General features: G+C 36.6%; 1 protein-coding gene and 2 long non-coding RNA genes across 3 annotated transcripts; 1 reads left to right on the forward strand and 2 right to left on the reverse strand.

The window, feature by feature from the left end:
- Positions 1-216: 216 nt before the first annotated feature.
- On the reverse strand, positions 217-1115 carry LOC138897670 (uncharacterized). The gene is made up of 2 exons (XM_070183668.1): positions 1028-1115; positions 217-662 (listed from the first exon to the last, which is right to left on the reverse strand). The coding sequence occupies exons 1-2, from the start codon at positions 1113-1115 to the stop codon at positions 217-219; spliced, it is 534 nt and encodes a 177-aa protein (XP_070039769.1).
- Positions 1116-3229: 2114 nt separating this feature from the next.
- LOC104095330 (uncharacterized) lies at positions 3230-3864 on the forward strand. The gene is made up of 2 exons (XR_011410055.1): positions 3230-3486; positions 3594-3864. It is a non-coding gene; the product is annotated as an uncharacterized lncRNA (long non-coding RNA).
- Positions 3865-5216: 1352 nt separating this feature from the next.
- Positions 5217-6964, reverse strand: LOC108944972 (uncharacterized). Its single transcript, XR_001969110.3, has 4 exons — positions 6313-6964; positions 5804-6217; positions 5487-5709; positions 5217-5403 (listed from the first exon to the last, which is right to left on the reverse strand). It is a non-coding gene; the product is annotated as an uncharacterized lncRNA (long non-coding RNA).
- Positions 6965-17377: the final 10413 nt, after the last annotated feature.

The raw sequence follows: 17377 nt of genomic DNA on the forward strand, positions 1-17377 counted from the left end.
ACTACTTTGAGGAACCACTTTCATTTTCCCTTTTACTAATATTCCTTGTTCATCAGCATCAACCTTGTCATCTGCCTTCACATTAACTTGACTTTCTTCACTCTGTTGTCCTTCTTGTTCTGGTGGTTTAGGCATACTAGTCTTCACTTTCTATTGAGCTATTGGTTGTTATTTTTTCTGCTTTTGTCTTCTTCCTTTGCGATATTGTTCTTCTCCCTACTCAAGTTTATCAGCAGGCTCATGTTCCTTCTTACAATTACCAGTGTTATGTCCTATTTGCAGACAATCCTGACAATAAGAAGGCTTCCATTCATATTCCAATCTCTGCTCCTTGTAACCACCCTTTTCATCTTCAATCAATACATACTCAGGGAGAGGTTGTGATATATCTATGTACACCAAAATTCTAGCATATGAAATTCTATCCCCTTGTGTTGTCAACTTATTAGCGCATACAGGTTTACCTAGGTAGCTTGCAATTCTGCCCAAATTCTCAGTTGCCCAATATTGTATCGGCAACCCAGGTAGTAATACCCATGTAAGAACAATACGATTGGTCTCTTTGCTTATGTCAAAATCTGGCTCCCACTGTTTTAGCATCATAGGTCTATTATTGAATGTGTATGGTCCATACTCTAATGCCTTCAACTTGTCTTCATCATCTAGAAATCGAAAGATAAAGTATCCATCATCATGTAAATATACATGTGGTGTATCCACAAAGTGCCAAACACCATATACGAATTTCAGCATCTTCTTCTATTTCAATTTGATTGAGACGGACTATCTTTACCCCTTCTTTCATGACCGGTGGGTAGTACTCAAGCTTCGATCCCTGATGCGTGGCGTGGCTCGATTCCCTCGTACCACATCTGCTAAGGTAACCTTTGATTCATGCGATTCGACTGAAAATGTTAGTTTCCGTGCTGCAAAGTCGCATCGAACTCCACTGGTTTTTGAGCTCCTTGCACTTTTATCAGATCCTCTTTCGTCGGTGCTTGAAGAATAGTTGGGGCGCTCCCCATACCTTGCATCCAGTGAACCAATTGAGGTGGTTCTAGGGTTTGGGGAACCCCCGATTCCGGTGTAACCATCCTATTTCCTGTATCCGTCATCGTATCTGCATCCGCAACTAGATCGTTGCGTCGTTTCCGTCGAGTCATTAGTGAAGGCGTACGTTAGCTATTCCCTGCCTAACGTGCGCCTCAAGAGCAAACCCTCAAGACTGCACAAGATCAACTTCGGAATCTTTTTAGCATGCTACCTATATCCTTAAAGACTACGAGTATAATAAGAGCGTCTGTCGACAAAAGGATTATCCTAATATGAACATTTTGTAGCTATGATTAAATTAGATGGTTCTATTTTTTAATTTTTATGGCTCGCTCCAGCCAAATAACAAATCAGTAAAACAATAGTAGTCACATATATGATTATCAATCAACAAAAATAAAATGTAATATGTGTTTAGTATAGTTGTTTTGAAAAGTAATCTTTTATGGCCTAGACAAAATAAATTGTGGTAGCGAAAATAAAAATTTCCTATGTTACATTACATAACTTTATTCCTTATATATAATACACTTTAATCATTTATATATGATGATTCCTCAAACAAGTTATGAAAACTGTCCGAAGCTCTACTTTACTTGCAGTCTACTATTTGTGTATCCACGCTCAAGCTTCCTACTTCAAGTTGTTATTCGCTCAAAAATATGTTGATCAGACCCTTATGTAACCGTTTATAAGTTTTATTGAATTTTAATCCAATAAATAATTTAAACTATATTTAGAATATATTAGTCTAAATAAATATTATTGGCTAATGTAATTAAATTAATTATAAAAGTTTTATGTATACATGAATTAGATAAATAAATCTAAATTCATTGTGCTAGCCCATTTAAATGGGTTACAAATAATGAGCCTACTTCATTAAGTCCAATATATCATCTTTCTAGAGTCCCAGTATGGTGCCACGTGTCAAACGACATGATATGCCAAGTTAAACGAAAGAGCCAATAGGATAAGGTCACGTGTCAAAATGATATGGCAAGCCAAATCAAATCAAAATAGCCAATAAAATTGTGCCATTTGTATAAGTAATATGTTCAGTCAATCAAATACAGTCTTGTCACGCTTCAATCTGATTGGTCAGAAAGAGTTTATTCTTATGACAACTCTTTTCTCCCACAACTATAAATTGGAGTGTTCATAACTCAGAAAAGATACCAAAATTTAAATCAGATGCAAGAGAGAGCTTGTGAATCAAATGCTATAACTTTCTTTACAAGCTGTAAGCATTCAAGAATTCTAAGGATTCAACGATCAATAAGTGTTTTAAGTATTCGAAAATCAAGGTGCATTCTAATGACTCAAAAACCAAGACAAAGGTTCAAGATCAAACTTGAAGCTCTTGGATCAAAATACATACAATTCAAGATCAAGCTCAAAAACCCCTTGAATTTTTCTTTGAAAAGAAGAGTCAGAGGATTTATAAAGACACTTATATTATTTAAAATAAAATACTACGATTGTTATAATATTTTTTAGTCTCGATTATTTTTGACGTAAATTTATTGTCCACACCTTATACTAGAAATAATTACCACAACACTAGTGACTTGTCTGGTTTGTTTTATACGAAAATATATTCTTCTCATAAAGCTTTGTATTAGTAGTATATCATTTAGTTTATAGTATAAGACATTGTATTATGTATTATTCAAGCAGTGTGTGATTTTTTATGTAAGACTCCACATTACTAATACATGCATAACTAATGCAATAGTGTGTATGTGTGTGTGTATATATATATATATCAACCTCGACATAATATAACATATTCATATATATGTTTGTGTATTACCACATTATAATCTTATGATAACTAATATGCGAAGCAAAAGACTCTTAACACTATACTCTTTTTATCCTGTAATATTTTCGACAACGGAAAAGGATCAAATATGTCAGTGAACTATTCGAATTAGGACAAATATGCCCGTCGTTATTAGTTTGGCACAGATATGTCCAAACCGTCCAATACATACTCATTCATTCCCTTAGTTAGACGGAACCCACTATTTTGTCTTTCTTAAATAATTAATAACCGGACCCAACCAAAATCTACTGACCTGATCCATTATGACCAGACTCACCCTTATTTCTAGAAGACCCCACTAGTTATTCCCTAATTTCTAGCCCTTCCTTTTCACATTCTCTCTTCGTGAAGATGGCTCATTTCTAAAATCCCCAATTAGGGTTCAATCTGCTTGTTATAGTGAGTTTATTCTTAAGTAAGTTAGCTATCTTGTTTGATTTTCCCTCACTTTGCTCTCTTACTTCTTTTATTTGCTTTTGAAATGTTGAAATGTTCGAGTTCTTCAAATAGCCGTAGAAGGATGTGGAGTTGCTGCACTCCATCTCACATCGCGGACTGAAATGAATCCTAGAAGACGCTTTTTCAGGTGTCATAAGCCTGATGTAAGTTTTCTCTTTTTTCTTGTTAATATTTATTTTGACAGATTTGTATCGTTGATTTTGGCAGATTTGTAATCGATTTTTGTTATTATGTTAATATTTTATTGTAGAAAAGTGGATGTGGTTATTGGGAATGTGAAGACGATGAATTTCCACCAAGATCTATTATTGTCATCAACAAATTGAAAAGGGAAAAGGATGCTCTTCTTAAAGAAAGACTTGAAAACAGGGGGAAAAAATTATTTCTTATGTTATTGGGTTTCATTATTGGATTTGTGGTTAGTTTCATGTTTTGAGGGAAGACTTGAAAATATGGTTGTAATTGCTTATGGTTGTTTTAGTTGTATAATTTAGATGCATTGTAATGTAATGGTTCGATGATTATAATTGGAAATATTTTAAATCGTTTGGAATGAAATGTCATTTTTGTGTCATATTGATTGTTTGAAATATTTTTATACTGAACCATGTTCTCATTTAATTGGATTCAAGATAAAGGAGGAATGAAGTTCACTTGATATCTTAACTGCTTTGAAGTTTCTTTCTGATTTTCATGATTGTAAATGCTAATACAAATTTGGCCTTTCTTATTTCTGTCTCTTAGATGGTAAGGATGCTTTGAAGTAGCATTTTGGTGGAAAAATATAGTGTTGTTTTCCAGGACATAAAGCTATGTTGCACATAGTCGTGTTGTGAGCTTTAAAATATACACACGCACACATATAACATAGTTTTACTGGAATGCGAAGAAGCAAACCTGTTGAACATACGCACAACAGAATATTCCTAGTTAACACACATCAAGGCTCTTATTACTAGACCAATTCACTGGGGCCCCAAACAATATTCATATACAAACAACTTTCGCATTCATTACCCAAAAGCACATTCATATCCACTAAAGCAAAATAACATTCATATCAGTTAAACCAAGATAAAATTCATATTAGTTAGACATATCAACCCTCGACATGTCAAATGTGATTGTGAATCACCAAAAACCAACAGTTTTGTGCATAACAGTCACACATAAACAAAGTTAATTAAGTTTTTCACAAAAATAACTAGCCAAATGCCACCAACTTATGATAAATTTTAGAATTTGGTACAGGGACTCCTTCCCCATTTGGCGCCATCTTCTTTTTCTTTTTTCTTACTTCAGCTTGGAGCTGGCTAAGTGTAAGTGCAACTTTTCCCTTCCAAGTTACCTTAGTTGGTGAGTAAGGCAAGTTTGTTGGCATAGACACTCCATCTGCACCCCCGGTAAATTGAATTCTTCTAGTCCCAGTTGGTAGTCTTGCTTTCAGCCTTCTTTCCTTAGGTATTAATTGTGACTCAGAGATGATTTGTGGCCTCAACGATGGATCTTCCTCATCGCCAATATTTGGACCATAGGCTTGTGATTGTTGTGTTGTGACTTGAGAAGAGTAATCAGATTGTTGTGTTTGTGCTTCAGTTTCAGATTCAAAGTCCAACCAATCATCTTCAGTACTAACGTTCGATATTGTACTATCCTTTTGCTTCTTTTTACTTGATATTGTACTCTCTATGCCATCTTTGCTCTGCCATCCAAAGAATGAGTTAATAAGAATTTTTCATACTTTAAAATTCCATTATAAGTTTGTTTTACCTTGAAACAAGTCTTAGAATTGTGGTTCTCTTTACCACATTTGTTGCATGTCATCACAGTTCTTACCTTGAATAACTTCACTCCCCCTTCCACTTCTTTGCTTCATCAGGTTCTCTATTTCTCTTTACTTTGGGTCTGCCCACAGTCTTGACAATTTCATGTGGTTCCATTGCTTGGCTAGGAAAATTTTTTCAGAATTTTATACCCTTGACTGGTTGAAACTTGTGCTTGTAAGTCAAGGAATATGCTTCTTTGCTATAGTATCAATGAATTAGTGCCTTAGGATTACCCTTCAAAAGTAAGAAATAACACTAATTAGATAACTTGAAAAATATGAGGTTAAAAAAGAAAACTAAATTAAAATATTTCATACCCTATCGTATATTATAGCTTTGATAGTACGGAGGGAAGGGATTCCAGAAAGTTGCCATAATCTACAATATTTTTTATGTTCAAGATCCACGGTATCTCTATCATCACCTTCTGTGATTTCATATCCAAAGTCACCATTAAACTCAACCTTGCAATAATGAGTTATTGCCCTATAGTCATTGTAAAGCATCAAAGCACTTGGACTAAAGTCACCATTTCATTTTCTGACAAAATACATACAAGGATTCAAAAGAAAATATAAGGAAAGGGACGGTATGTAAAACAGAAGCAGAACATTTCATAATAACTAGCCATTACCTGATTTTATCTTCATTGATAACCAACAGATTCATAACATTTACCCTAATCTCCTCGAGCTTCTTGATAATTGGCATATGTCTAGCTTCAAGAATCCATGCATTAAACAACTCGGTGAAATTATTGTTGACCATCATGTTTTTACACTGAGTGTCAAAATATGCTCTACACCAAGACTGGGAAGGATAATGCAGGAGATCTTTGGCAGCAGAAGCATCATCATCCTCACATAGCTCACCCAATCTTTTTTAGTTGATCTTTGAAATCTTCTTCATAAGTTCTCCAAGCACACCACCACAACAACTTTTTCATATGTCCACTTGTCTACTTCTTCTGCCAATTTGCCTCAATATGTCTTACACAATATCTATGATGAGATTCAGAAAGTATATTCTGCACAACATCAATTAACCCCTGTGATAAAATAGAACAAACAGTCAGAAAAGGTAAAATATATAAGTGTATAGAAGAGAACAATAGAAATCGGAGATGAATGTTGTAGTGCTTACCTTTTGCATATCTGAGATGAAAGTCACTCCTTGTCCATCATTTAGCTCCAGAGAAAGCTTCAAACACTTTAAAAATGAACCCAAGTCCAGGTAGTTTCCTTGTTTACCATAACCCATGCAAGAGGATAAAATTGGTTCATACAATCTTGACCAATAGCCACTAACAACTGACCCTTAAATCTACCCTTAAGAAAGGTACCATCCGACCTAATCAGTGGTCTTAATCCACTTTTCCACCCATTTTTTAATGCATTGAAGCATATGTATCCTTAAAAACTTTCTTTTCCCTTCTTCAAGAGATCCCTTTGATAAATTGATCACAACATCACTGCCCGGATTAGATTGTCTTACTTCTTATCCAAATGCCTCAAGTTTGTTATAGTCATCAACAAAACTGCCCTCCAACTTGTTAAGAGCAAACCCCTTGGCCCTTTTGAGCTTACTTTTGGATACATTTAAATCAAAACCACTCTCCAACTCAACTTTTATATCATTTAACTTGTACTTAGGATTGTACTGTACCTTTCTCTTAAATAATTGGGCCAAAGTATTCTGATTAGCCCTAACATTTTTGAAACATAGATCACATGTATGTTCATCTCTCAATGTTTTGATTCTAATGGTAGGACACTTCTTATAATTTGAAATATACAATCTATGTGATGACCCAAAAGGTTATCTTATGTTTTAGAACTCGAATCTGTGCTCTTAAACCTTAAAAATATCATTTTTACCCTCCTCAATTTGCGTGCGCAGTCCGGGCAGATTTCTGAAAAGCTTTTATGTTAAAAATTAAAGTTAATTTTAGTTGACTTCGGTCAATAATTTTGGTAAACGGGCCCAAATCTGTATTTTGACAGTCCCAGTGGGTACGTATCGAATTATGGGACCTGGACGTATGCCCAAAATCGAATTCGGAGGTCCCTAACTCAAGTTATGAATTTTTGATAAAAATTAAAAGTTTGGAAATTATTTATTTTTAAGAATTGATTGATATTCGACATTGTTAGTATCGGTCCGTATTTTAGTTTCGGAGCCCGTTACAGGTTCATTATGATATTTAAGATATGTCTGTGAAATTTGGTGAGAAACGGAGTTGATTCGACGTGATTCGGACGTCCAGTTAAGAAAATAGAAATGTTAAAGTGTTCTTGAGAATTTCATTTGATTTGGTGCTAAATTCGTAGTTCTAGGTGTTATTTTGGCGATTTGATCGCGCGATCAGGTCCGTATGATATTTTTAGACTTGTGTACATATTTGGTTTGGAGCTCCGAGGGCTCGGGTGAGTTTCGGATAAGCCACGAGATGTTTTGGACTTTGAAAATCTGATTTTTCTGCAGATTCTGTGTTCTGGCATGTCCTTCTTCGCGTTCGCGAAGGTACTCTCGCGAATGCGAAGAGTAAACTGGGCAGTTGAAGTTTTCTTCTTCGCGAATACGAAGGCCTGGTCGCGAACGCGAAGTGATGGGGGACTTACCCTTCGCGAACGCGAAGCATGTTGGGACCTGGGGGGGAGGGATTGGTCGTTGCTTCATCGCGAACGCGAGCCATGTCTCGCGAACACGAAGGCCAGGGGGAGTAATCATCGCGAACGTGAGCTGGGTCTCACGAACGTGAAGGCTTATCAGCCATTACCCATCGCGAACGCGACAGTGCTCTCGCAAACGCGATGAACACTGTCGCCCAGCACTTAAAAGAATCCAAAACGAGATTTTAGCCAAAAACTCGTTTTCTCAAAAACCAAACGGTGAGAGACGATTTTTCAAGATTCATTCCTTCCCCAAATTATTGGTAAGTGATTCTAAACCATTTTCTTTCAATTACCCATTACATTTCTTAAAATTTCAACCTAAAATCTAGAGTTTTCATAGTAGAATTAGGGGTTAGGGTAGAAACTAGGGATTTCGGAAATTTGAGGATTTAGACCCCAATTTGAGGTCGGATTTCAAAACTAATTACATATTCGGGCTCGGGGGTGAATGGGTGAAAGAGTTTTGGTCCGAACCTCGGGTTTTGACCAAGCGGGCCCGGGGTCAATTTTTTGAATTTTTGGAGGAAATTTTGGGAAATTTAATTTATGCAATATAATTGATTCCTTTAGCAATATTTGATATTATTGAGTCATTTTTGAATAGATACGAGTGGTTTGGAGGTAAATTCCAAAGGAAAAGATGTGATTGAGAATTAAGTGGCTTTCAGAGCGAGGTAAGTGTTGTGTCTAACCCTGACTTGAGAGAATTAGGAACCTTAGGTTACTTGCTAAGTGAAATTCATGTGAGCGGCGTATATGTGAGGTGACGAGTACTTATGCGCCGCTAATTTATCTATTTTTTATGTTTCTCTGTTCTTCTTATATTGTCCCATTCCTATGCCAAATTGCTACGTGTTATACTAGTGTTGTTCAATTTATTGTTCTTATCATGTTTACGGATTTTCTGGTGATAATTGAGTTTTTATTTCAAAGTTGAGACTGATGTTTTGGAACCAAATGTTGAGGTAAGATTTATACTTGTTATTCTATCTCTATGTTGATATTTATGCATTGCATTATGGTAAGAGAAAGTGATAATACACGAAGGGTGATGCCGTGCCATATTGTGAGTGTTAATGCACGAAGGGTGATGCCGTGACATATTATGAGTGTTAATGCACGAAGGGTGATACCGTGCCATATTGTGAGTGTTAATGCACGAAGGGTGATGCCGTGCCATATTGTGAGTGATAATGCACGAAGGGTGATGCCGTGCCGTTTCTATTTATTTTATGGTGAGATTGAGAGTAAAAGCACGAAGGGTGATGTCGTGCATTTTTTCTTACTGTATTCACTAATCCTGTTGATTCATGGTATATTGACTGCTCCAGTGATCACTCTGTTATAGTTCTTTATCTTGTATTCCCTTCAGTATATTCCCCTCCCGACATTTTCAGTTTAGCTCTTCATTCCTGTTATTTGCATATACACTGTTAAATTGTACATGTTAATTTGTAGGTGCCTTGCCTTAGCCTCGTCACTATTTCGTCGAGGTTAGGCTCGACACTTACCAGTATATGGGATCAGTTGTATTGATACTGCACTCTGCACTTCCTGTGCAAATTTTAATACCAGCTCAGGTTGATCGAGATTTGCTACTGGTCCGCTGTCCGGACAGACCTTGAAGTCCCCGTCTATCCTTTATGTCTTACTGTTTTCTTCCATTCAGACAATTGTATTTCTTTCAGACTATTACTTGTTGTAAATTCTAGAATGCTCGTGAATTGTGACTCCAGATCCGGGTGGTAGTAATTAATACAGTTTTATGATATTCCACTCTTATTATATTTCATCTTAGTTAATTATTATTAATTACTGAATAAAAATAAGAAATTAATTAATGATTCTCTAACGTTGGCTTGCCTAGCAAGTGAAATACTAGGCGCCATCACGGTCCCGTCGGTGGAAAATTTCGGGTCGTGACAGTCTAAAAGGGCAGCCTTCAGCATACTTGTAACTAGCCTAGTCGTATCAGTTTTGAGCAACTTCAACCCTATTTTATTTACCAGTGCATAGAAGTTTACTACCTTTCTAGCTTCTACAATATCCTTAAATATCATAACCTAGCTCTAACTCCTTAAAATGTTCTAATTTATCAGTTACATCCATCTTCTTTTCTTTGATAATACCATCAAGTTCTATAGAATCACCCTCAGAACTATCTGATTCATCAAAGTCATTTCCCTCAAGATTATGTTCACATTCAGAAGCTACATCAATGTCTATATAATATGTCTCTGTATGATGAGTAATATTTTGAGCAAACACCTTTAAGTCAGACTCATCAGCAACAAAGAAATTAATCACATTGAAGTCTTTAGAAAACAAGTACTGAAGAGTTTTCACACCTTCGTCATCAGTTAGCAAGTAGTACCTCCCCGAAGGTCCAGTCACTAAAAGTTGTTTGACAGAGCTAAACCCTAACTTTTTTGTAAATTCTTCACAAATAAAATCATATTTAACCAGATAAGAGACATAACCAGACAAAGTATGCACCTACATGTTGTTATATACTATCTCAGGGGAAAAGACCCACTTACTCCCATAGTGAAACACCAAGTCCACTTTATCAATCATCTTCAACGGACTTCACATGCAAAGGCATAGAAAAAGGGACAAGAAGGGACCACATCAATATATATAAAGTCATATTCAACTGCAAACCAAAAAAATAGCAAATACTGTCCAAGGCCCATCCACCCGACAAAACCATCAAAATTCTCAAATTAATTGACTGTATTTTGTTATTTGGTGTATTAAAATACAAAAAGATATCATAAACAACATCACTCTTTAATGGATTGCCTGTCCCTACATATAAAACATACAAGAAAAATTCGAACTCACATGTATAACACACAAAGAAAGCATAAAGTAGTCATACCTTAGTCGAGACTAGCGGAAAATGGACAGGCATACACCCTTCGATTGAAAATCCCTCAAAGATGGAAACACTAGTTGGGAAAATAAGGTGAGAAGCTTGAGAGAATATGAATAGAAATAAAAATAGATGGGGAATAACTAGTGGGGTCTTCTAGAAATAAGGATGGATCGGTCGTAATGGATCGGGTCAGTAGATTTTGGTTGGGTCCAGTTATTAATTATTTAAGAAAGATATAATAGTGGGTTTCATCTAACCAATGGCATGAATAAGCAAGTATTGAACGGTTTGGACATATCTGCGCCAAACTATAACGACGGACATATTTGTCCTAATTCTGTTCACCGGCATTTGGCCCTTTTCCGTTTCGGCAAAGAAGTTTTGCAAGTCACATGGAAACAAATTGCAACAAAAATATGTATAAATAGATTAAACAAAGCATTTTACGCGATAATTTTGTTAGTTGTAAGATAATTTTTGTCAAATTTAGAGTAAAATTTAGCTCTTCTAGTATAAAACTTTTGATGAACTCTTTGAGACGAGTTTGAGCCGACACCTACTCACCTATGTAAGGATTGGACCATAAAGAAATGCATGTAGTTTACTAAAAGCGGATTGACGACAAGCTAAATTAAGTGCAAACTACAAACCCAGTAAATCTTGAGATGACAAGGGGAAAGCAAAAGATCGAAGCGCAGAGGAAAAGTGCGGAGAAGAATCAGAAATTAAAAGGGTCTCAACTTGAAGCCCGTGCTGTTGGTCTCAAAGTCATATGTCCCATTTGTAAAGTAAAATTTCTCAATCTTTTTCTCTACACCCTTTTCTCTTATTTTTGTAAGATTTGCTTGTATGTGTTAGTATATCAATTCATGGAGCTGTAAATTTTGGATAGATATGCTTCTTTAATGGATAGTAATCTGGATCAAAGTGCTCTTCTGTATAGTCTGCTGGGTGGCGCTGTTAGAAAAGAATTTGCAATCATCGTTAAATAATTTTCTGCTATTTATAATTTGTTTGAAAGGAAAAAGAGAAGTTTAATTTAAAGGAACCAATTTCATTCGAATTGCTGCAGCTTATGTCTTTCTTGGGGAAATGTATTTATTTCAGCTATTTTTGAAGCAGCAGTACATGAGAGTTCTCTTTCTGCTTTCTAGATCTAAGGTAGTAACTACATAGTGGTGCAGCATGTATAGTTGGTGTTCCTTGTTTATGTTTACTTTTTATATGATTCTCTATACTTTAGGCTACTGAGAGTGGCTTTAGTCGTGCTTTTGTTCCCTCTGGCTTGTTCATTTTTCCCTGTCAAGATTGTTCTTGACTGGGATTTGCTCATTGGACTGCCATCTTGAGTTGGTAGGGCTTGTTATTCCCGTCAATATTGCTATATTTGTAAATAATAATTTTGCAAAATATAAGTTAACGTAATGAAACAATAATAAATTCGAGCCCACTGAATTCACAGTGTTTCCTTAAGGAATTATCCCCTCCTAGTACCCAAGGTAATGGATTATTTCCTCCCAGGATAGAACGAATAACACACTGGTGTAGCGGTACTTTAAACCCCAGTGTTTCAGCGAACACAAAGTTCGATAGCAAATCACACTTACAGTTGCTTTGTTTGAAGTTAAAAAAACAATGCAGAACGAAGGAGTAGAAACTCAGAAAATCGTATGGAAATGCTGAGAGGAAGGAGTGCAATGTATAGCCAATTTGTTGAGCGAATTGTGTGTTGTGTGTTGAGTGTCTTTCTTCAACATCTGCTGCACATATATATAGCAGCCAGTGTTGAAGAAGACCAAACGTCCACCCTCCATGGTTGAGCAAGCATTAGCTTGTTTGTGGAGCAAGCACTTCATGTTTGTGGAGCAAGCACATTCATGGTGGGAAGAGCATTAGGCGGCTGCCAAATGGTCAATACACGGATTGAAAAATATCCGTTACAAATGCGGATAATCTTACGTTAATATTTACTATTAACAAATAAATTTGGTCCAAAAAATTAATTAATCAATCGATCATTTGACCAAATCCAAATCCAAATCCAAATCCAAATCCGAAGCCGAAGCCGAAGCCGTAGCCGAAGCCGAGCCGAGCGAGCGACGACGACGACGGTGCGAGGCTTGCTTTCTTCTTAACTCTTTAAGAGCTACAAGAAGAGCAATTATATATATACCCACCAAAAATATCTTCCTCTTCCAATATGGGACAATGTCTCATTGTCAAGAGGGGGAAACTTAAAATTTTACTCAAAATTTTATTTTCCCTCCATTTTCCATTCACCCTCATTTTAAGAATATTTCATCTTAAAAACAAAACCTCAACAATCCCCCACATGAATGGGGAATGGCTATATCACGGAAGTATGCATGGAAAAACTGTGTAATTTGCAAGCAAGGATTAATCGCATCTGGATAAGTAGGTTTCCCTTTGAACTTTCCGTAGTAAACTTATGTCGGATATACTCGGTCAATCGGTAGATTTGATATCTTTGAACCGTCGATCTTTGGTGTATACCTAGACAACCATAAGTCATACAATCAACCCTTAACCGTCTTTGGTTCTCATTGTTGTGTTCGTTTCAGCCATGAACACCGCCTGGTTTCATAAGTGCGTAGAGAACTGGCCTTACAAAGTTCTCCTTGAAGCGGCTAACACTTTACACTTACATAGGTGATTCCTAAATGTGTCATCCTGTAGATACACTATTTGATATACCCCGTATCAAATTTAGAAATCATTAAAAAGCCTTAATACTTTATCCTTGGTACTGAACATTGTCTCATCACGAGAACGGACTAAAATTTTATTTGACAATGTTGAACCGTCATTAATGACTTTGTTTGATCTCCTTGAACCTAGATCTTGGGATCTCCAGTCTTCTAGGTAGAGTTACCGCCACACTGACTTGTTCTCGGCCATAGCCCCATTCCCCTTGATGATTTCTCAACTACCTCTCTAGTTAGGCCTTTTGTAAGTGGATCCGACACATTATCACTTGACTTTACATAGTCAATCGTGATAATTCCTCTAGAGAGTAATTGCCTAACGGTTTTATGTCTTCGTCGTATATGACGAGATTTACCGTTATACATAACGCTCCCAGCCCTTCCAATTGCCGCTTGACTATCACAATGTATGCATATTGGTGCCAACGGTTTGGGCCAAAATGGAATGTCTTCCAAGAAATTTCGGAGCCATTCAGCTTCTTCACCGGCTTTATCTAAGGCTATGAATTCAGCCTCCATTGTAGAGCGGGCAATACATGTTTGTTTGGACGACTTCCAAGATACCGCTCCTCCACCAATAGTGAATACATATCCACTCGTGGACTTAGAATCAGTTGAACCGGTGATCCAATTTGCATCACAGTATCCCTCAATCACCGCAGGGAATTTACTGTAGTGCAATTCAAAGTTCTGGGTATGTTCTAAATATCCCAAAACTCGTTTCATTGCCATCCAATGAGATTGGCCTGGATTGCTCGTATATCGACTCAGTTTACTTATAGCACAAGCTATATCTGGTCGTGTACAATTCATGATATACATTAAGCATCCCAACACACGAGCATAATCCAATTGTGATATGCTTTGGCCTTTGTTCTTTGCTAATGCAAGATTCACGTCAATTGGAGTCTTTGCAACTTTAAAGCCCAAGTGCTTGAATTTTTCAAGTACTGTCTTAATATAATGAGATTGTGACAATGCCAGACCTTGAGGAGTCTTATGGATCTTAATTCCCAGAATTAAATCAGCAACTCCCAAGTCTTTCATATCAAACTTGCTATTGAGCATACGCTTAGTAGCATTTATGTTGGCAATGTCATTACTCATTATCAGCATATCATCCACATATAGGCAAACAATGACTATGTGATTTGGAACATTTTTAATGTACACACATTTATCACATTCATTTATCTTAAAACCATTTGACAACATTGTTTGGTCAAATTTCGCATGCCATTGTTTGGGTGCTTGCTTTAGTCCGTAAAGAGACTTAACAAGTCTACATACCTTCTTTTCTTTACCTGGAATCACAAACCCTTCAGGTTGTTCCATGTAAATTTCTTCCTCCAACTCTCCATTTAAGAAGGCCGTCTTAACATCCATTTGATGAATTTCAAGACCATACACTGCAGCTAATGCTACTAACATTCGTATGGACGTAATTCTTGTAACTGGAGAGTATGTATCAAAGTAGTCTAGACCTTCTCGTTGTCTATACCCTTTGACTACGAGTCTTGCCTTGAATTTATCAATAGTGCCATCATCTTTGATTTTTCTCTTAAAAATCCATTTAGAACCCAAAGGTTTATTTCCAGGAGGAAGATCAACCAATTCCCATGTATGGTTATTCAATATGGATTCTATTTCACTATTGACTGCCTCTTTCCAAAACAATAATTCCGAAGAAGTCATAGCTTCTTTAAATGTTTGAGGCTCATTCTCCAATAAGAAAGTCACAAAATCTGGTCCAAATGAAGTAGACGTTCTTTGACGTTTACTACGTCTTGGATTCTCCTGATTACATGTACTTTCTTTTGTTTCTTCCCGAGGTCGTTTAGATCCTTCACCAAACGACTCACATTCCTTTTTATACGGATATATATTTTCAAAGAACTCAGCATTATCTGATTCTATAACCGTATTATTATGAATGTCGGGATTTTCTGATTTATGAACCAGAAATCGATATGCTTTACTATTTGTCGCATATCCTATGAAAACACAATCAACGGTTTTCGGTCCTATCTTTACCCTTTTGGGTTTAGGAACTTGCACTTTTGCCAAACACCCCCACACTTTAAAGTAATTCAAGTTGGGCTTCCTTCCTTTCCATTTTTCATATGGAATGGATTGTGTTTTGCTATGGGGCACTCGATTTAATATTCGATTAGCCGTAAGAATGGCTTCCCCCACAAGTTCTGTGGCAAACCAGAACTTATCAACAACGCATTCATCATCTCCTTTAATGTGCGATTCTTTCTTTCCGCAATCCCATTAGATTGGGGCGTGTAAGGGGCTGTTGTTTGATGAATAATTCCATATTCTAAACATATTTCTTCAAAAGGAGATTCATATTCACCACCCCTATCACTTCTTATCATTTTTACTTTCTTGTTAAGTTGCGTTTCAACTTCATTTTTGTATTGCCTGAATGCGTCTATTGCTTCATCTTTACTATTCAGTAAGTAAACATAGCAATATCAAGTACCATCGTCAATAAAAGTTATGAAATACTTCTTTCCACCGCGAGATGGTATTGACTTCATGTCACAAATATCTGTGTGAATTAAGTCTAAAGGATTTGAATTCCTTTCAACTGACTTATAAGGATGTTTAACATACTTAGATTCCACACATGTTTGACATTTTGATTTTTCGCATTCAAACTTGGGCAGTACTTCCAAGTTAATCATTTTCCGCAAGGTTTTATAATTGACATGACCCAAACGTACATGCCATAAATCATTTGACTCAAGTAAGTAAGAAGAAGCTGAAATATTATTATTATTTTCCACAACCATTACATTTAGGTTGAAAAGGCCCTCGGTGAGGTAACCTTTTCCTACAAATATTTCATTCTTACTAATTACAACCTTGTTTGACACAAAAACGCACTTAAAACCGTGCTTAACAAGAAGTCCAGTAGAGACTAAATTCTTTCTCATTTCGGAAACATGAAGGACATTGTTCAAAGTCATGACCTTGCCAGAAGTCATTTTCAGAAATATCTTTCCATATCCTTCAACTTTTGCTGTTGAAGCATTTCCCATATAAACTGTCTCTCCGGGTTCAGCAAGAGCATAAGTAGCAAAAGCCTCTCTAACTGCACAAACATGGCGAGTGGCTCCTGAATCAAACCACCACAGTTTAGGATTTCCCACCAAGTTACATTCAGAAAGCATGGCACACAAGTTATCAACATCATCATGGTTTACTACCATGTTTGCTTGACCTCTTTTCTTGTCTTTCTTCGGAGCACGACACTCCGTAGACTTGTGTCCAGTTTTCCCACAGTTGTAGCAGTTTTCACTGAACCGCTTCTTGCTTGGGTTGTATTTCGGACCAGAAGCCTTCTTCCTCTTTTTGTTAGCTTCAACAATATTTGCTCCCATTATTGTTGAATTTCCACGGCCTCTCCTTTCAGCAGCTTTATTGTCCTCTTCGATTTTCAACCGAACAATGAGATCTTCAAGGGACATTTCCTTTCGTTTGTGTTTCAAATAATTTTTGAAGTCCTTCCACAACGGAGGCAACTTCTCAATCATTGCTGCTACTTGGAATGCTTCGTTGATGACAAGACCTTCAGCAAGTAGATCATGAATAATCACTTGCAATTCCTGGACTTGGGTAATAACAGACTTGCTATCTACCATTTTGTAGTCCAAAAATTTTGCGGCAACGAATTTCTTCATCCCGGCATCTTCAGTTTTATATTTCTTTTCAAGCGCATTCCACAATTCTTTTGAGGTCTCCACGCTACTGTATACATTATACAGATTATCATCCAGTCCGCTAAGAATATAATTCTTGCATAAAAAATCAGAATGCTTCCACGCTTCAATCACGAGAAAGCGTTCATTCTCTGGAGTTTTATCTGGCAGATCAGGAACATCTTCCTTGATGAACTTCTGTAGACATAACGT

Source organism: Nicotiana tomentosiformis, chromosome 8 (genome assembly GCF_000390325.3).
Source record: "Nicotiana tomentosiformis chromosome 8, ASM39032v3, whole genome shotgun sequence".
Taxonomy (NCBI): Eukaryota; Viridiplantae; Streptophyta; class Magnoliopsida; order Solanales; family Solanaceae; genus Nicotiana; species Nicotiana tomentosiformis.

Excerpts from the sequence above, each read along its gene's own strand:
- LOC138897670 (XM_070183668.1), bottom strand. The coding sequence starts at position 1,115 with ATGACGGATACAGGAAATAGGATGGTTACACCGGAATCGGGGGTTCCC. Across the intron at positions 663-1,027 it reads ATTGGTTCACTGGATGCAAG|ATGATGAAGACAAGTTGAAG; the intron begins GTATGGGGAGCG and ends TTCGATTTCTAG.